General features: G+C 38.1%; 1 protein-coding gene across 8 annotated transcripts in view; it reads left to right on the top strand.

Annotated features, from left to right (window-relative positions):
• The first annotated feature begins 265 nt into the window (after positions 1-265).
• Positions 266-18,665, top strand: part of LUG (transcriptional corepressor LEUNIG) — a 29,935-nt gene continuing 11,535 nt past the window's right edge. The window contains exons 1-15 of one of the 8 annotated variants that reach the window (XM_088893980.1): positions 266-673; positions 1,073-1,227; positions 1,712-1,809; positions 1,917-2,026; positions 5,484-5,870; positions 5,969-6,057; positions 6,316-6,403; positions 6,478-6,553; positions 6,712-6,761; positions 11,164-11,481; positions 11,598-11,792; positions 11,939-12,169; positions 12,311-12,428; positions 12,552-12,661; positions 12,802-12,951. In XM_088893980.1, the coding sequence (XP_088750106.1) occupies positions 1,196-1,227; positions 1,712-1,809; positions 1,917-2,026; positions 5,484-5,870; positions 5,969-6,057; positions 6,316-6,403; positions 6,478-6,553; positions 6,712-6,761; positions 11,164-11,481; positions 11,598-11,792; positions 11,939-12,169; positions 12,311-12,428; positions 12,552-12,661; positions 12,802-12,951 (2,052 nt within the window). In that variant the 5' untranslated portion in view covers positions 266-673; positions 1,073-1,195. Of the gene's footprint in view, positions 674-1,015; positions 1,228-1,563; positions 1,583-1,711; positions 1,810-1,916; positions 2,027-5,483; positions 5,871-5,968; positions 6,058-6,315; positions 6,404-6,477; positions 6,554-6,711; positions 6,762-11,163; positions 11,482-11,597; positions 11,793-11,923; positions 12,170-12,283; positions 12,429-12,551; positions 12,662-12,801; positions 12,952-18,665 lie in introns of those variants that run through there. The other 7 variants (XM_088893976.1, XM_088893977.1, XM_088893975.1 and 4 more) reach the window with 7 other exon arrangements.

Below are 18,665 nucleotides of genomic sequence, written 5' to 3'. Positions count from 1 at the left end.
TTTATAGGATCCGAGTGGTCCTTCAGTCACCCACCAGGCCACCAGGACCATCTAAGTTATTTAGACCACGGTGGCCCTTTTCATCCTTGGCGCTCGGATTTATGGAAGATTCTCGACTTTGACCCAATTTGGTTTCAATAAAATAATAAAAGAAACAGAGTAGTCCATGTTCACAAATGGGACGAAATGAGCAAAATAAAGTAATGGGCGCCCCTTTTAGACAATTTCTTTTAAATAAATGCCCGTTTTAGTGACTCGAGTTAAAGACTCAAGAATTCTTGAGAAGTCCATCCCAAATCCAAAACACAGAGAGAATTAGAGAAAGACAAGAAAAAACGGGGCACAGCCCTTGGATTGGAGATCCCAATTCTCAAGGGTGGGAGATTGACAAAATTTTGAATTTTTCGGAACTTGGCTAGCGGGAATGATGGAATTTCTGAAAGATTTAGGGGGCATTTCTAGCATTTGACGTTGCAGAAAGAAGTTTGGTCTAGAGAGAGATTTGGCAGGAAGACGGGGCTAATTCTGGTCAATCATGTATGGAGGCAGTAATGATATCTGCAGCAGCTCAATCCACCACCGAAGCTACAAAAATTTTCCAGGACTCGATAAAAAAATAAGACCAAAATAAAGACTTTTGCTCAAACAAAAGCAGGTTTTGGGTTTTCCGCAGGTAAATCTACTCTTCTTTCCTTGTTTCTCTGCATAAATTTTATTTATTTTTTGATACTGATATTTATAATAACATTGTTTGTTTTCATTAAATAATCATTAATTTTGTTTCTATAATTCTCCTTCTTTGCCAGAAATAGTGGGCTAAGAGGGTGGTTTGTCTTCCCTAAGCTGAATTAGAATTTTCCCATTTCTTCTTTTGTTCATTCTCTCTCTCTTCTTTCTATCCTGTTGTTTGTTGTTGTGTCTTCTGTGCATTGACTGTTCTCCTTTTCTTATATTACTTTGTGTCTAATTTTGGTTTTGTTTATTTTTTTTATTCGTTTTGGGTATGTTTGAGAAGCTGTTTTGAGCGAAGGAATATCTGTTTTTTTTTTTTTTATGGGGTTATTTTCTCCAGAGCAGAGAGTGGAGAGAGATCGAGCTTGTCCCGAAGAAGAAGAAACTATGATCTTAGAATCTGACTGAAGGGTAGAGTTCTCTGACATTTCTGCAGGGGGATTGAGATTTTGAGCTGGGAACCATGTCTCAGACAAACTGGGAAGCCGATAAAATGTAAGTATTTCGTTTATATGCGTTTTTTCTCCCTTCTTTTTCTCTTGTTTTTATTTGTTCTGTTACTCTCCTTCCCTTTCTAGTGGGTCTCCTTTTGGGTTCTCTTGTGGGTTTCCTGTTTTTGGTTTCTGGGATTCTTGTGGTCTGGTTTTCTCTTCTGGTTTTTTATTTGGGGTTTGTTTCTGTAGTGGGTTCTTTTCATTCTTCTTTTTCTTTTTTGGTGTTTTCTCATTTGAACATCTCTGACTTTTTTTCTTAGGGTTTAGGTTCTTGCAATAGCTCCTTTGTTTCTGCTTTTACCTTGGGTTCAAGATTTTCAACTTTGAAACTTGGGTTTAGGTTATAAATGAGCTAGGTCTGTCGATGTTTCTTCTCTTTTGCCCCTCCTCTGGAGTCTGCAGTTTTTTTTTTCTCCGTATCATTTATCAAGTTTCAATCTTTGTTTCTGAATGGTGATATTTTTTCTTGTATTTCTTCGTAACAGGTTGGATGTGTATATCTATGATTATCTAGTGAAAAGGAACTTACAGGCTTCAGCAAAAGCCTTTCAAGCCGAAGGGAAAGTGGCTTCAGATCCTGTTGGTAAGATTATAAGAGATACGACAAATAAGTAATATCTCTTTGAGTTTCTGATTTTCAAATTTTCACATTTTGAGGGTTTTGAAATATGGGATTACATTGGTTTTCAGCTATTGATGCTCCTGGCGGTTTTCTTTTTGAATGGTGGTCCGTGTTCTGGGATATCTTCATTGCAAGGACAAATGAGAAACACTCTGAAGTAGCTGCATCTTACATCGAGGTGGGTATGTTTGTTTTTGTGTCTTGCATACTTTTTGGGGGTGAAGGATTTTTTCGTGTCCTTCCCTCCATAATTATAATTTCTTCCTTTTCGTTTCCTTTCAGCTTTGATGATTTTAAGCTTTAACTTCACAAGGCATAGGTTTTTATTTGCATTTTTTGTTCATTTGTAGTGTTTATTCAATTCTGTTCTATTCTTTAATATGTACTTTGCAGACAATAAAATAAGACCACTCTGTTTGAGAATCAGAGAATATGCCTTGTTTCAGAAGTATCATCAATATGTTTTGAGTATCTTATATGCTGCATTTTCTGCAGGTGGTTGAAATACACTAGAATTGTTTCTCTAGGGTTTGGGTTGGGATTTTTCATGTTGCATCTAAAATGTGGTTATCTTTTCCACTGGGAAGAAAATTCCGCAAGTGTACTCTTGTTTTCATGAGGCATTTTGTGGACTGTTTTGATGTCTATCTTCAGTGGCATGATTTGGCACCTTTTATTTGCCAGGGTGTATTTGTATTTGGTTACTTCTGCTTGACATGTCTCTATATGTCTATACCACTCAAACCTTTGAGGATTCACTGACTAAAATTAACTGCCCAAGTAACTCAACTATTCTGTGTCTTGAAATCTTTTTTGAACTATCTGGAGGCAGTTACAGGAATCCTGTATGCCATTTACTCCATCTAGGACCTGAAAGTCCTCTAATATTTTCCATAGTTGTCAAGGCGTTGCCTAGGCGACAAAAATGACAAGGCGGACGCCTTTTCTAATGTCATTTATATTGATGTATCTTATTAATGTATGTGTTACTACATTTTATTATATGTGTTGAAGATTAATTAGTTTTATGATGTTTTTCTGAGTAGATGTTTTATGTTAGTTGTTAGATAGGAGGTGGGGACCACAGTAGTTATGTCAGTCCAAATTTTATTATGTTTTTTGAGTGTTATATATGCTGTTTTATGTTTTGCGCCCTATAAGGGCATAGTTGTCTTTGTACTGTTCTATTATTTTAGTATAAATAATAAGTGAAGGGGGCGGCCAGATCATTGTTCTCTTTTCTTTCAACTTCTCTTCTTCTCCTTCTCTCTTCAAGAAACTACTTTCTTTCATATTTTTAATTCAGCAGATTTCTACTATATGCTATATATATCAATTATACTTTGTTTTAATGTTTTACTATTGAAATTTAAAAGATCAAAGGGTTTTGAGGAGAGAAAAAGAAAAGGAAAGAAAGAAAAGAAAGAGGAAAGAAAGAATAGAATAATAAAGTTCTTTTTTTCTATTCTCTCTCTCTAATTAAATAAAACAGAAACTCCATCCTTGTTTTTTTTTCTATTTTACTTTCTATCTTGAATATTTATCATATAAAGTTAATAACCTTCTTTAGCTGCTAATTAATATGAATTTGCTCTATTAAATACTTATTATAGTAGTATTATTTTTGAAAATAATGAAATTAATATATGTAAAAGATTTTTATCTTTTAGATGTGATGATTTGCCACATATTTAGAGGAAATTTAATGTTCTTAATAAAGAGAATTGCTATTTTTTCAATTAACATACATGCTGAATGGTATATAAAACTAGGAAACTAGCCAAAAGTCGGTTTTTTATATTATAAAACTTTTATCGCCTAGGCGACGCCTAGGCGCCCCAGTGTCGCCCAGAATCGCCTAGACACCTTGAAAACTATGGTATTTTCTCTTTTTGACCCATGTCTTTCACTCTTCATTTTGGAGTGTTCAACGTGCAAAAAAATTCTTCTCCTCAATGGTGTAGTGGCTGATCTTTGGCATAGATGATCTACTTTTAGGTTCCTGCTTAGGCCATTGCTCATCCTGCCATTGATCTGGAGATCATTTGTTCTTTGTTACACTCATCTATTCTACTTTTACCAAGTGTAACTGATAGTGGAAAACCTTGAAGAATGACATGTATAACTTGCAGGAAGCACTTAGCCTTCAAAAAAAAAAAACTTGCAGGAAGCACTTTGTGCTAGGTGTATATGTGATAAGAATTATTACGATTCAAACCATTCTTTGATGAGATCGTATTAGACCTTGTTTGGGATTTCAGCTGGATGTATAGCTTGCAGGAAGCACTTTGTGCTAGGAATCTTATTTGAAGTTGCTTATAGATAAGCACTTGGATGGAAAAGAACTATGCAATTTTGTGAAAATAACTTGTCAGCAGAACAAGGCAGTTTGGTTGTTTTGGAAACGCATTGAAGTATTATGGGTAGGTTGGCTATTGAAGAAAATTATTAGGACAGTTGGTCATCTATAAACTTATAAATGGATTAGGTGGACAATTTTATCATTGAAATGATCACAGGAAGAAATAATCCACTTCTTTTTTTTTTCGGAGAAGAGGTAAAGTATCAATTCATTAAAATAGGAAAATAAAGGACCCACGTACAACCAGAGGCTGTACAATGGGGTGGAACAAAACCAGTTAAACCACTATTCTATTCAAACTCAAAAAGAGAACTAAAGAAAGAACCATCAACGGCTAACTGTGCTGATGACCAGGAAAACAATTCCTCACTATTTTCTGCCACACTTTCTCCTGTTGACAGCCTTTGTTTTGGAGTAACCTTGAGTTCATTTCCTGCCATATCAACTAGAAGACTGCTCTTGGAATCAAATACCCATAATATTTTCTCTTTCTTACTCAAACCTTGTATCCACCACCCTTTTACAAAAGCATCCACTGAGGCTGGGCAGCAAATTCTGATACCAAAGATCCTGAAAGTTTTCACCCAAATGTTGTAGGTGAAACTGCAATGCAATAACACGTGGTCACCTGATTCTTCTACCCTGTTACATAACACACACCTAGGTGACTCAATCACCATTACCCTCTTAATCAAGTTGTCTTTTGTAAGAATCTTGTTCAGATACTCAATCCACATACATTTGTTCTCTATTCCTCACAAAAAGTACAAGCAGATCAGTAGCAACTAATCTCCACATCTTCCCATTATACTAAACTTCTACTTTAAATTATCCATGCTTTGCAGGCACTTAAGTAATTCACTAGATCAGCATTGATGCTTTTTCTTTCATTTTCTTTTCCAAAAGGGCTTAATATCTGCAATACCAAATGGAACCTCACCCTTTTACCAATAAAACGGAACCCTAGAGTTTTCTGTTTTTGGTGGCACAAAACATTTCTTACATACTATTACTAATATATCTAAAAATCAAGTGAATGAAATTAATTTACCTCTCAAAGGAAGGGCCTAAGGTTTCAATGAATTGATAGATAATCACTGATTATTTAATACCACAAAATTTTCTCATTGCTCCTGTAAGCTTTCAAGAAGGGTTTTTCCCAGTTGTAATTATTTTTTAAGTGTATAACTGTATATGCTTTTAAAGTAGATACTTATATTTATGTTGATATTTTGGAGGGCTATCCGTGTGAGTTTATGTTCTGGAATTTCAGACCCAATTAATAAAGGCAAGGGAGCAGCAACAACATCAGCAGCAACAGCACCAACCTCAACAACAACAGCATCAACAACAGCAGCAGCAGCAACAACAGCAAATGCAAATGCAGCAGCTCTTATTGCAGAGGCATGCACAACAGCAACAACAGCAGCAGCAGCAACAACAGCAACAACAGCAACAGCAACAGCAGCAGCAACAGCAGCAGCAACAGCAGCGAAGAGAGGGTGCCCATCTTCTTAATGGTACTGCCAATGGGCTTGTTGCCAATGACACTCTTATGCGACAGAACCCTGGAACTGCAAATGCTTTGGCTACAAAAATGTACGAGGAGAGATTAAAACTGCCAATTCAGAGAGATCCTTTAGATGATGCAGCTCTGAAGGTAGTGCTCAGTTCATAATTAGCATTAGAAACATTACTTTCTTTTTTCACATCTTTCTTGTTGCCATTTTTAACAAGTTAACAAATTTTCTTTTGCAGCAAAGATTTGGTGATAATGTGGGCCAGCTTCTGGATCCAAACCACACCTCGATGTTGAAGTCAGCTGCAGCAGCTGGCCAACCATCTGGGTACCTTCCATTCTCATTTTTTATCTTTATTGCTGTTCTTACCGTTAATGTTATTTTTAAATGTTGTTGTCATTCTGATTTGTTTATTTCATTAGTTTTAGTATGGGTGTATTCTCAGTTGGTGTGTTAGATGTAAAAGTTATTGTTTTTATTCCTTTATCATCATTACTTGATATACATGTATTATCTGATGTACTTGGTTGTATTAGATGTATATGCTGATTTTAACAGTTGAGTTTTTTTTTTTTTTTCCTCCAGACAAGTCTTGCATGGGACTGCTGGTGCCATTCCAGGGACCCTTCAGCAAGTTCAAGCTCGGAATCAGCAACTTCCTGGATCTACACAGGTGTGGGTTGTTAAGACTGAGCTCATTTTATGTCTTTCCTCTTAATGTATGCTATATGACTGGAATTGAAACAGGATATAAAGAATGAAATGAATCCAGTACTAAACCCCAGAGGTCCAGGTCCTGATGGATCATTGATTGGAGTTCCTGGTATTGACTTCTGGTTTCCTTCTTGTGTTGCCTTTGAGTTTAACTATATATGCATGCATGCATGTATCTGTGTGTGTGTGTGTGTGCAGAGGCTAAGTTCAAAAGTTGATTTTAATTTAGGACCATTTCTTTCTGACATTTCACATCATTTGTATCAGGATCAAATCAAGGTGGTAACAATTTGACTCTGAAAGGATGGCCACTCACTGTAAGTATTTTATAGACTTTATTATCAGTCTTCCTTGTCATTTGAATTTTATTCTCATTTATTTAACTGCATAATCATGACTATTAATTTGTTTATTATAGTGACTGCTAACCTTGTGGTATTAACGAGTGTTTTGAGTCATGTATGATTACTGGTAGAGTAAATTATGCATGGTTGCTGAGTTAGATCGGACATCACCTAAGGACCAATTTCTGGTGAAAGAAAGGAAAGAACATGTATTATGGTTTGCACAAGTGGCATAATTTCTTTACTTTTAAGGTTGTGGCTTCTTGGTTTTTGCAATGGATGGTATGGAGTGGGATCTCTTTAACTGTTTGCCAACTTTAAAATATTCTCCTTCCGTCAATGTTCTTGTTGTGCAGTTTTAAGAGTGAGAAGTGTAACCAGAGTGCAATGGGTTCCTAGAGGCAGAGATGCAAGGTGCATTCTTGAATGCAGTGAGGTGCCACTTTAGAAAGAAAATCGAAAGAAAAATTTAATATATAAGAATAGGCAAATCTAGATTCTGAAACAAAAAATAAAATACGTAAAATGCCTATTAGTTAAATTGGTTTGGTTTCTGCATCATGCTTTCAAGTCCTAATGGGCTAGAATGTATAAACTTTATAATCTGTAGTTACATCTATAATGTTGTAAATTATCCATTCTGTTATTTATCAAAAAAATTGTAAATTACCCACTTGAACCAAATATTTGTTAATTAATCAAATTGTAGCAGCGAGCCACAACTTGAGCCTTACCTGTGAGGATTTTTCAGAATACTATTGCTGTGGGACCATAATCTAAGAAAAGGGAAGCTGAACCCTTACTTCTCTCTTGGGATAAATGGGGCTTCATTTCACTGTCACAATTAGCAGCAATTGGATTTTCATCAATCCATGTGAACCGGCCAATTCCATGAGCCTAAAATGTTGCAATAGCAATTGTAACTCTAGTACGCCATTGAGTTGAGAGCCTTGGGACCAAGGCCCACAAAGTTTATCCTATTCCAAATATCCAATAAGTTTACTGTTCTATTCCCAGTAGGCCTGTTCACGGGCCAGGCTCGGGCTGTGATTTTGCCAAAACTTGAATTGGCCCTGCCTGAAAACTGATCCAGAAACAGTGTAAAATGTTCATGGGCCAAGCCTAAAGCCAGGCCCATGAACATGTTTAATTCCCAGACGATCCCCATCAACACAATAAGAAGGAAGCTTCTCTGGAACTGCACTAGAGCATCTATTCTTTGAACTGTGTGGAATGAGCACAACTCCAGAATTTTTGAGGATAGAAGACCCAAATTGATTATTGTATGGTAAGAGCGGCACATTTGGTGTTGACTAGAAAGTAGAAATGAGTTCAAAGGCATTGCAGTGGGCTCTATTTTTAGAGGATGATCAATGTTGGCAGGCTTCTATCATCATAGACAGGTGGCTTCTGGACCTTCGGTGGTGTTGGGGATAGACTGTAAAATTTAACATTGGCAATCTGGATCTGTTGGGTGTATGGTTATGTTCAGAGTTCATGCAGGAAGCATTCTGATGAACTCTTGAGGTCCAGCTGGAGTTGGAAACTCTTTAAAGACCAAACTTCTTGCAGTATTCCAAGGTCTGAATTTAGCTTTCAGTGTGGGCTGAAGTTGATTACTCGCAGGAGACTGTCAAGTGGCAGTAGGTTGGTTTCTATTGGGAATGGGAAGACCATGGATCCCAAGACTTCCGGTTATTGAAATTAAAGTTTTAGCTTCCAACTTGAATTGCTCATTCAGGTGGATTCTTAAGTTGGCCAGAAACTTGGCTTAAAGGCTGGCTAGGAAAGGTGTCAATAAAGCTGATCTAGAATTGGAGAAGCCAGGCCTGGGGATTAACATGTAGTTTTGCCATTTTCTTTTCATTATTTGTTCGGCCATCAAAAAAGCTATTGGTGATGTCAAACCTACTTCTTTAAGGGTTTCTCATGAGTCATGTGTTCTATTGCATATGTTTGTCTTTGATATGTCCTTCCTGTTTTTCCCCACTCATCCATCTTAGTATTTTTGTCTCATCTACTCTTTATTTGCTAGCATGTCCATTCCATGTAACAATTTTAGGCCTTTAGCCATCTTGTAATGCTTGGCCATTACAGTGTAATGGTAAAACCTCAGGCTGACAAGTGTGAGAATGTGGGCTTGAGTCTGAGAGTGGCTACTTGTGCAAAAAAAATGCCAGTCCACCTCTTGGTCCCCTTCCAACTTCCAAGACCCAGATAGTTGGGCCCAACATTGGGTAATGGCCTTTTCTAGCCATCTTGTAATGCTTCTCATTTAGTGTCATTTATGGGAAGCCCTTGCTGGTCTTACTATGAACTCAAATAGTTTTTATTGGGCCTATACTAGGCCTTGTATCCTGAATTACATTGTTGGACTAAGAGATTATTATGGCCAGCAATCAACTTAAAATGATAATCCGGCAACTATGTCATTTTTTTTTATTGTTTTCCATATTCATTTAAACAATACTTGGTTAGCATGAGAGATCAGATAAGATGGACTCCTAGATAGTTGAATTTGATTGCAGCTTTTTGGGTGGACTTGCTACAGCTGGGATTGGGAATGCATTTTTGTGATTTGTACAGTGACAGCTCTGTTACTGTGTTGTTTATTGTGGTGGGTGAAGCTGCCTATCCATATTTTGTGCATCAGTGTACATCCTTTAATCTACTCTCCTGCTTTTGGTATACTTTACATAATCAGTGTAGATGACTAGCCTTTGCTATATGTGTAGGGAGAATGAAGATGCAATGCATTTTTTCGCCCATTGTTGGGTGGCAAATTTTGTCTGGGGCTTTTTCTTCACATTATTTAGGGTTCAACCAAGCCAAACAAGTAATCCTAAAGGAATTTTTGCTGATTGGCCCCATCTACAAGGAAGCAGGAAGGCTAGATTTTTTCTGGAGTTGTATTCCTTTTGCTATCTGTTGTGGAATTTAGAAGGAAAGAAATGGAAGGTTGTTTGATTGGAAGAAGAAAGCTGTAGAAAGGGTCTGTGCAGACATTGGCGGCATGATAGTGGAATGGATTCTAGTTCTACCAGAATTTACCAAGACTGCCGTGGAGTCTTTTTGATCCAATTTTTGGTCTACCATTTAGGCGGATGGAGTCTTCTAGGAGTTTTATTTTATTTTCTGTTTTTGATGTCTATTCTATCTTGTTTGGTTCTTGTATTGTTGTCTTCTTTCATTATGGAAGTGGTCTGTATTATTGTGAGGGGTGCTATCTCATAACCTTCACTTTTTGTATTATCCTTTTTATGTTTTAATAAAATTTCTTCTATTTACTATTAATAAAATACATAATTGTTACCTTTTTTGGTTACATTTTGTATGTAGCAACTTAAACAGAATGGCATTGGAAAACATGATTCTTGTAGCCAACCCCATATAGTTGGGATAAGGCTTGAATGATATGAATGATGATGATGATTTGTAGGTAGTAACTAAAAAGATTTAAAGAAGGTTATAACAACTTAAAGAAAGATCTGAAAACAGTTTGTAGGCATCATTATCATTGCCATCATCATTGTGCCACCTAAGTTGAGTCAAAAGCCGTAATGCTTTATCCCAAGTGCTTGTTTTTCATTGAGCATGGGTTTTTTGGAATATATTCATAATGTTCTTTTAAATCCTTAAACTTTCATATGCCTATAAAAGACATTAACTTTCATAACTGGTCTTATAGGATATCTATTTTGACTTTATTATCTCTTTTATATACATTTTATGGTTTTATTTTTTGCTTTTTCACCCAACATCCTGCACTTTTAGATTTTGGCTGATATACATGTGCACCCAAGCCAAAATTGAAGGGTGGTTGTAGAGTCTTGCCCCTTGCCTTTGAGATCCTCAAGTATGCCATGCACAAGCTATCTAATCCTTAAACAAGGGTTTTTAGCCTTGTTAGTAATATATATTTCTTCTGTTGAGCCAGAAGTTCTTGCAAAGGGCTGGGTGTACTATTACTCAGTATGTACACCTAATTTTTCCAAGGAATCTGACAATTAATTTCTTCCCCTGTGGATATGAGTTACTTTGAAGTCCATCTTTAGGAATTTTATGTAGAAATTTGTACTTATTGTTCAATATAGCAATTTTATGCCAAGAATAATTTCAACCATAGGTGATGAGTCACTTTCAATAATAGCTTGGGCCTTATCCATGTTATGATGTCCAACCCATAACCAAGATGGCAAGAAAGCACTAGGTTACATTGGTAGCTTTGTAGTGGAATGCATTACCGTTTAGATTAAAGTTTCATATATCACTTTTTCCTTTCCTATGTTTTCATCTGGTTATAGATAATCCTGTGAATTTGCTCTAGTAAGATTTAGCTTTTCTAACCATTCTCATTTGTTTTACCCCTTAATAGGGAATTGAGCAGCTTCGTTCTGGGATTCTTCAACAGCAAAAGCCATTTATACAGTCTCCTCAGCCTTTTCATCAACTTCAGTTGTTGACACCGCAGCAGCAACAGCAACTCCTGCTTCAGGCACAGCAAAATATGAATTCTCCTTCATCCAATGAAGTAGACAGCAGAAGGCTGAGGATGCTTCTTAATAATCGAAATTTAAATCTTGGAAAGGATGGCCAGTCCAATTCTGTTGGTGATGTAGTTCCGAATGTTGGATCACCAATGCAAGCTGCATGCCCAGTTTTACCCCGTGGGGAGACAGAGTTGCTAATTAAGGTGTCTCTTTCCACCAATGATTATTCTTACAATTTTCTTCTGGTTTTTGAGCTATCAGTAATTCTTCCATGCTCTGGGTCTCTTTCATTCTCATTGAACGTGTTCCTGTGTAGTAGAAAATAGCTCAGTTGCAGCAGCAGCAACAACAACAAACCAGCAATCCACAGCAACCGCAACTTCAGCAACATCCACTTTCTAGTCAGCAGTCTCAGAGTTCAAACCACCATCTTCACCAACAAGACAAAATGGGTGGTGCTGGAAGTGTCGCTGTAGATGGTAGCATGTCAAACTCCTTTCGAGGAAATGATCAGGTCTGTCTTTTTTATGACTGAACTTCCTATTTCAGTTTTATCTGTCACTCATTTTTTCTAATGTTATCATAATATCTAATTTATAAATTTCTATTAGGTTCCTAATAAAGTTTTGTTCAATGCACTTTAAGGCTTCGAAAAACCAGAGTGGGCGAAAGAGAAAGCAGCCTGTGTCATCTTCTGGACCTGCCAATAGTTCGGGAACTGCAAATACAGCAGGACCCTCCCCAAGTTCTGCACCCTCAACACCCTCAACTCATACCCCAGGAGATGTGATCTCAATGCCTACTTTACCACACAGTGGTAGTTCTTCTAAGCCTTTGATCATGTTTGGGTCTGATGGATCTGGTACTCTAACATCACCATCAAATCAGCTGGTGAGTGGATATTCAACTTCTTGTATTGGCTTAACTTGGTGTCTCCTCAGAAAAAAAAAGAGTTTTCAAAACTTCTACTTGCTCAAAATTCTCATTAGCACTCCATTTTGGCAGTGGGATGATAAAGATCTTGAATTGCAGGCTGACATGGACCGATTTGTGGAGGACGGATCTCTGGATGATAATGTCGAATCTTTTTTATCTCATGATGATACTGATCCTAGAGACACAGTTGGCCGCTGTATGGATGTCAGTAAAGGTGAGATTAATGCCACATCGTGTGGTGAAACAAGTATTCCAGGAGTCTATAAAGATTTGAATTAGTAGTTGATTTTGATGGACTATTTTTTGCATTGAGACTGTTGTTTGTGATCTAAAACAGGCTTTGCATTTAACGAAGTTGGTTATATTCGAGCAAGTACAAATAAAGTTGTCTGCTGCCACTTTTCATCAGATGGAAAACTGCTTGCTAGTGGTGGGCATGATAAAAAGGTTAGGTCTAAATGGTGTTTTTTATTTTTATTTTTATTTTTAGTGTTTATAGTGCCGCAAACAAATTAGCCGACTTGATAGAAAAGCATCTGGTTTGTTAAAGAATAACAATTACCTATTGGTTTATGTTTGTGTTGCAGGCTGTATTGTGGTACACAGATACTTTAAAGCAAAAGAGTGCATTGGAAGAACATTCTTTGCTGATAACTGATGTTCGTTTCAGTCCAAGCATGCCACGTCTAGCAACATCTTCTTTTGACAAAACTGTCAGGGTTTGGGATGCTGACAATGTTAGTTGCCAACATATTACTTTTTAATGATTTGGCCAAAAGTTTGTTTGTTATTATTCCATTTTTGTGGAATCTGATTATTACTGTTACAAATTTTAATTGTCCTAGCTAAGACTTGTAGCAGCTTCTGTTCCTAAACATGATTTATTGTTACAATAGATTGTTTCTTAATTGTATCTTTATCCAATATCCAATATTTATGATGTTGCCAGTAGGAATGCTCTCGTATTTTAAATTGGTATTCTTAGTTTGTCTTTGGGACATTGACAATGTTAGTTGCCTTCATGTTTTATTTTTTTATGATTCATCCAGATTTTTGTTATTTTTCTTTCCATGTTTTTTCTGGAATGTGATTATTTATTGTTACAAATTGTTGTTTCTAAACATGATTTGTTGTTACAAAAGATTGTTTATAGTTGTATCTTTGATCCATATTTATGATGTTGTGTATGGTCATGGAAAATCTTGTAATGCAATTCCTGGATAATGTGTGAGATGTTTCTAATTGTTGTAGTTAAACTTCACTGCTCTTTGATTGGTTTTACTTAAGAGTCAAACGTTATGCCTGGTTCTTAATCTTAGGTACTGAATAGCTGTCAAGGTGTTGCTTAGGCAATTAAGCATCCTTGGTTGGGTGCCTTGTCTGAATGCCTTTATTTATAGCATCAAGGCACTTCTCTGGGTGACTAGGTGCTTGCCAAGGCTACAAAAATATAAGGCAGTCGCCTTATTATAATAATCATTAATATATGTATGTTAAAATATTTTATTATAAACTGTATATTTTTATACTTTTGTTTAAGTTTTACATTGAAATTTAAAAGTTTCTATAGGTTTGGGAATGGAGAAAGGAAGAAAGAAGAGAAGGGTTAAGGGGTTTGTTTTTCTTTTGTTTTTCAACTCTCTTTCTCTCTCTCTCTCACATTAAATAAAAAATGGTTGTACCCTTGTCCTTTTCTCTTTGTAGAGAACACTGATGTGGGCTCCACGGCTGTGGTCCCCACTGTGTTCGTATGACAGCACATGTAACCTTTGATTAGTTTGTCAGTGTTAGTTGGTTGTTATCTTAGACAGCTTGTTATCTTAGTTATTTATTTGTTTTATTTGCCATGTAAGCATTAAGGGCAATTCTGTCCTTTCCTACATTTAGTGAACATAAACTATAAATATTGAGAGAGTGGCAGCGACAGATTGATTCGATCTGTCCTTCCTTTCAAAACCCTTGTGTACTTCTGCTTCTTCTCCTTTCTTCTTCCTCTTCTACTTTTCTCAATCCGAAATCTGTTGGAATTCAAGACTGACTGTAGTCTTGATCGACTACTTGGTATTTCTCATGTGAGTCTAGTCCAGCCGATCACATGAGAACTGTCTAGGGCTGGAAGCTTACAAAGGACTGTTCGTTGGCTGATTCTTGGAGGTTACCAGAAAAGTTTAGCAGCTGTTCGAAGACTTGTCGAGGCTTGCAGAGTGTTTTGGTAATCAGGAAGAATCAGAGAAGGTTAGGGTTCAGGCCACGATTGAAGGTAGCGATCAGAGTTCTCTGGGTAAGTCTTTATTTTTCCCTTGAGATTGTTGTCAGTCAAGATAGGTTGAACCTATCTAGGAGGAGCGACCGAACTCTCCTATTCTCTCAGAGGTGATCAGTTTTTTTTTAGGGTTTGTCATTAACCCTACGGCTAGACTTGATTGTGAATTCTTTTGGAAAGTGTGGCTGAGCATTGTTTATGTTCTCACAAAGGTCTTCCTAACCCTACGATTAAAACCCTAATTCTGCTTCAGCATTACAGATTGCTTTCTACGTGGGTTTCAGGCCTGTTTTTGGCTTTCAAGCCTGTTTTGGGGGTGAGAACTTTTATTGGACTGCATATATTCTGATTGCCGATTGGTTTCAGATCAGATCTGAACTGATTTCATACAGATTTCTGATTGTGATCAATTATTTAAGTGTTGTTTTCTATTGTAGTAACCCTGATAGTTCTTAACTACTGATTCTTGACCAAGAGTGGAGTTCAAAAATCAGGGAGGTGTTTTTGGGAACAACAGTTCTGGTAGTATGTCTGAGACTGCGTTTCAGATTACAACTGTGAGATTTGACGGATCCAATTACTTGGAATGGGCCCAATCAGCCATGATGTCTATTGGGGGAAGGGGAAAACTTAGCTACCTATTGGGAGATGTGAAAGAACCTTTCAAGGAGGACCCAATGTATATCAAGTGGGTTCAGGAGAACTACTTGGTTATGACATGGCTGTGCAACTCTATGCAGCCACATATCAGCCGAAATTACTTGTGGGCAAAGACAACCTAGGAGATATGGGATGTCATGAAAGATACCTACTCCCAACCCCTTAATGTTGGTAGAGTCTATGAACTGAAGTGTGAGGTGAATAATCTTAAACAAGGAGAGAAACCAGTCTCTGTTTATTTCTCTACCTTGAAATCCCTTGGCATGAAATTGACCATCTGGAGACTATTGAGTGGGAAAGTCCAAAAGATGCACAGACCCATAGAAAGCAAGTCGAGACCAATAGGGTGTTTGAATTTCTGGCTGGCCTGAATTCAGATTATGACATTGTGAGACAGCAGATACTAACAAGAGACAGTGTGACCCTCTCTCAAGCATACTCCCTAGTGCGTAGTGAAGAGACCAGGAGGAAGGTTATGATGCAACAACAGCCCTTTCCCCCAGCCCTGGCGGCAGTTAAACCTAAGTCTGGGGTGATACAGAAAGGGACATGAAGAAGGAAGATAAACGGGATATGGTATGTGAACATTGCAAGAAATCCAAGCATACGAAAGATACATGTTGGAAGCTCCACCCTCATTTAGTCTCAGCAAAACTGAGGAATAAAAGGGGTAATGCTCATATGGCTATGAATACAGATTCTGCATCCTCGTCAGGCACAAAAGGCACGCCCATAGATACCTTAGTTGCTGTTCGGGCTGCCCTAATACAGTTGGCAAAGGAGGTTGGGAATTCAGCTCAGTCATCTCAGTCACCATCAGCCCCTGCCACATCTGCATTTGCTTATTCAGGTACTCGGGCCTCAGCCTACCATGCTTCCGCTCCAGGTAACACTGAACACTGTTGGGTAATAGACTCGGGTGCATCTGACCATTTGACTAGCTTGCCATCATTGTTCACTACTTATCACTTATCTTCTGGTAGAGATAAAGTATCCATTGCTGATGGCTCTCTTGTTCCCATTTCTGGCAAGGGTGACATCAAGTTATCTGATACTATCTCTTTATCCTCAGTCTTGCATGTTCCTAAACTTGATACTAATTTGCTTTCAGTATTACCAAACATCAGAACTGTTCAGTAACCTTTTTCCTTGACCGATGTGTTTTTCAAGACTTGGGGACGAGGAAGGTGATTGGGACTGGCCGTGAGACGAATGGGATCTATTTGCTTGGAGAGAGTTCTCATTAGAAAGAGCTAGTGGATAAGAAGTCTTTTGTTTCTCAGTTTGTGAGTCCAATTATACTTTGGCATAATCGATTAGGTCATTTTTCTTTTTGGTCTTTGAAGAGTCTGTTTCCTACTTTATTTGAGTTTGTTGAAATGTCAAATTTGAGATGTGAGAGTTGTGAGTTTGCCAAACATTGTAGAACATCTTATTTCTTGAGTAATAAAAGAAGTAATAATTCTTTTGATATTGTGCATATCGATGTTTGGGGGCCATATCACATCCCTTCTATGGGTGGGTACATATATTTTCTGTTGTTTGTTGATGACCATACCTGTTTTTCTTGGGTTTACCTTATGCGTTCTCGGGATGAGGTTTCCGCTCTGACCCAAAACTTTCATCAAATGGTTTTAACCCAGTTTGGGGTCAAAATCAAAGTCCTCAGATCTGATAATGCAAAAGAATACTTTGCTAATTCACTGGCCTCTTATCTACTTGATCATGGGGTTATTCACCAGAGCACTTGTCCTCATACACCACAACAGAATGGGGTTGCCGAGAGGAAGAATAGGCACATTTTGGAGGTGCTAGAAGCATCATGTTTACCTCCAATGTGTCTATCCGTTTCTGGGGTGATGCTATCCTCACGGTTGTGTATCTCATTAATCGGGTTCCTTCTTGGGTACTTGATATGAAGCCTCCGTTTACCCTTCTATACCAGACGAGTTGTTTACTGTTCCTCTTAAAACCTTTGGTTGTACCTGTTTTGTTCAGCTTCTTGGATCTCATCATTCCAAATTTGACCTAAGGCCTCCAAATGCATTTTTCTCGGTTATGCACAAACTCAAAAGGGTTATTGCTGCTATGATCCTGTTTCAGGGAGGAGATTTGTCTCAATGGATGTCACCTTCTTTGAGGAGGCACCCTATTATCCTAGGGTTTCTCCTTAGGGGGAGAGTAGTGAGAATTTGTGTCTTTTTTCTCAGGGGGAGCGCAATGAGAGTGGGGTTAACTCATCTGAGGTTGTTCCTTTACCCATTCCATTGAGTGATGAAGGCTGTAGTGGTGAGGGTTGTCAGAGGTATCAGGAGTTAAAAGTCTATCACAGTCGATGCAGGCAGGTTGATCTTGATCATCGGCAGTCCAGGCCAGCTCCAGTTCCTTCTGCGGATCCAGATCTAGGTACTACAGTCCTACGGCCCACTGAGATGCCTTCCACTGTTGCTACTTCCTCCCCTTCTTTAGATGACCTTGACCTCCTCCCTTTTGCGGTTCGTAAGGGGAAACAATGTTGCACCACATCCACAGCTCACTGCATTTCCCAGTTTCTATCCTATGATCGCTTGTCTCCCTCTTACAAGTCCTATCTGACTTCCATTGCCGATATCCCTATCCCCAGAACAGTGCAAGAAGCCTTGTCAGTTCCAGAGTGGAAAGATGCAAAGAAAGTTGAGATGGATGCCCTTTTGAAAAATAATACTTGGGAGCTAGTTGACCTACCTAGAGGAAAGAAACCGGTTGGATGTAGATGGGTATTTACTATGAAACATAATGCTGATGGCTCCATTGAAAGGTACAAAGCCCGGTTGGTTGCAAAAGGGTTTACTCAGACTTATGGTATAGACTACTTGGAGACTTTTGCTCTAGTAGCAAAGATGATCACTATTCGAGTTCTATTAGCCCTTGCAGCAAGTTACTCTTGGCCCTTGTTCCAGATGGACGTTAAAAATGCCTTTCTGAATGGAGACTTATAGGAAGAGGTCTACATGCAGTTGCCCCCTGGATTCTATGATACAGAGACAGGTAAGAAGGTTTGCCGACTGAATAAGGCATTGTATGGATTAAAGCAATCCCCTAGAGCTTGGTTTGATAGATTCAGACTAGCCCTTCGAAAATTCGGCTATGTACATGCCCAGTCAGGTCATACACTGTTCGTTAAAAGAGTGAACTCTTCTTTGACCTTGCTTGCTGTATATGTGGATGATATTGCAGTGACAGGGAATAATAATAGTGAGATTGAGTCCCTCAAACAGTTCCTTCATCAAGAGTTTGAGGTGAAAGATCTTGGTGCACTGCGATATTTTTTGGGTATTGAGGTTGCTAGATCTAACCAGGGGATCTTTATTTCTCAAATGAAGTATGTTCTAGATCTGTTGGAGGAAATTGGAAAGTTAGGTGTCAAGCCTGCCGATACACCCATTGAACAGAATCACAAGATCAATGTAGAGGGTGGAGAGCCTCTCGAGGACAGAGTTATGTTCCAACGGTTGGTTGGAAAGCTTCTATATCTCTGCCTCACACGGC

This window comes from Nelumbo nucifera, chromosome 8 (genome assembly GCF_055504915.1).
Source record: "Nelumbo nucifera cultivar China Antique chromosome 8, China Antique-T2T, whole genome shotgun sequence".
NCBI classification, from domain to species: Eukaryota; Viridiplantae; Streptophyta; class Magnoliopsida; order Proteales; family Nelumbonaceae; genus Nelumbo; species Nelumbo nucifera.
Note: the sequence above shows the minus strand (reverse complement) of the source record. Positions and strands in the feature narration are given on the sequence as shown.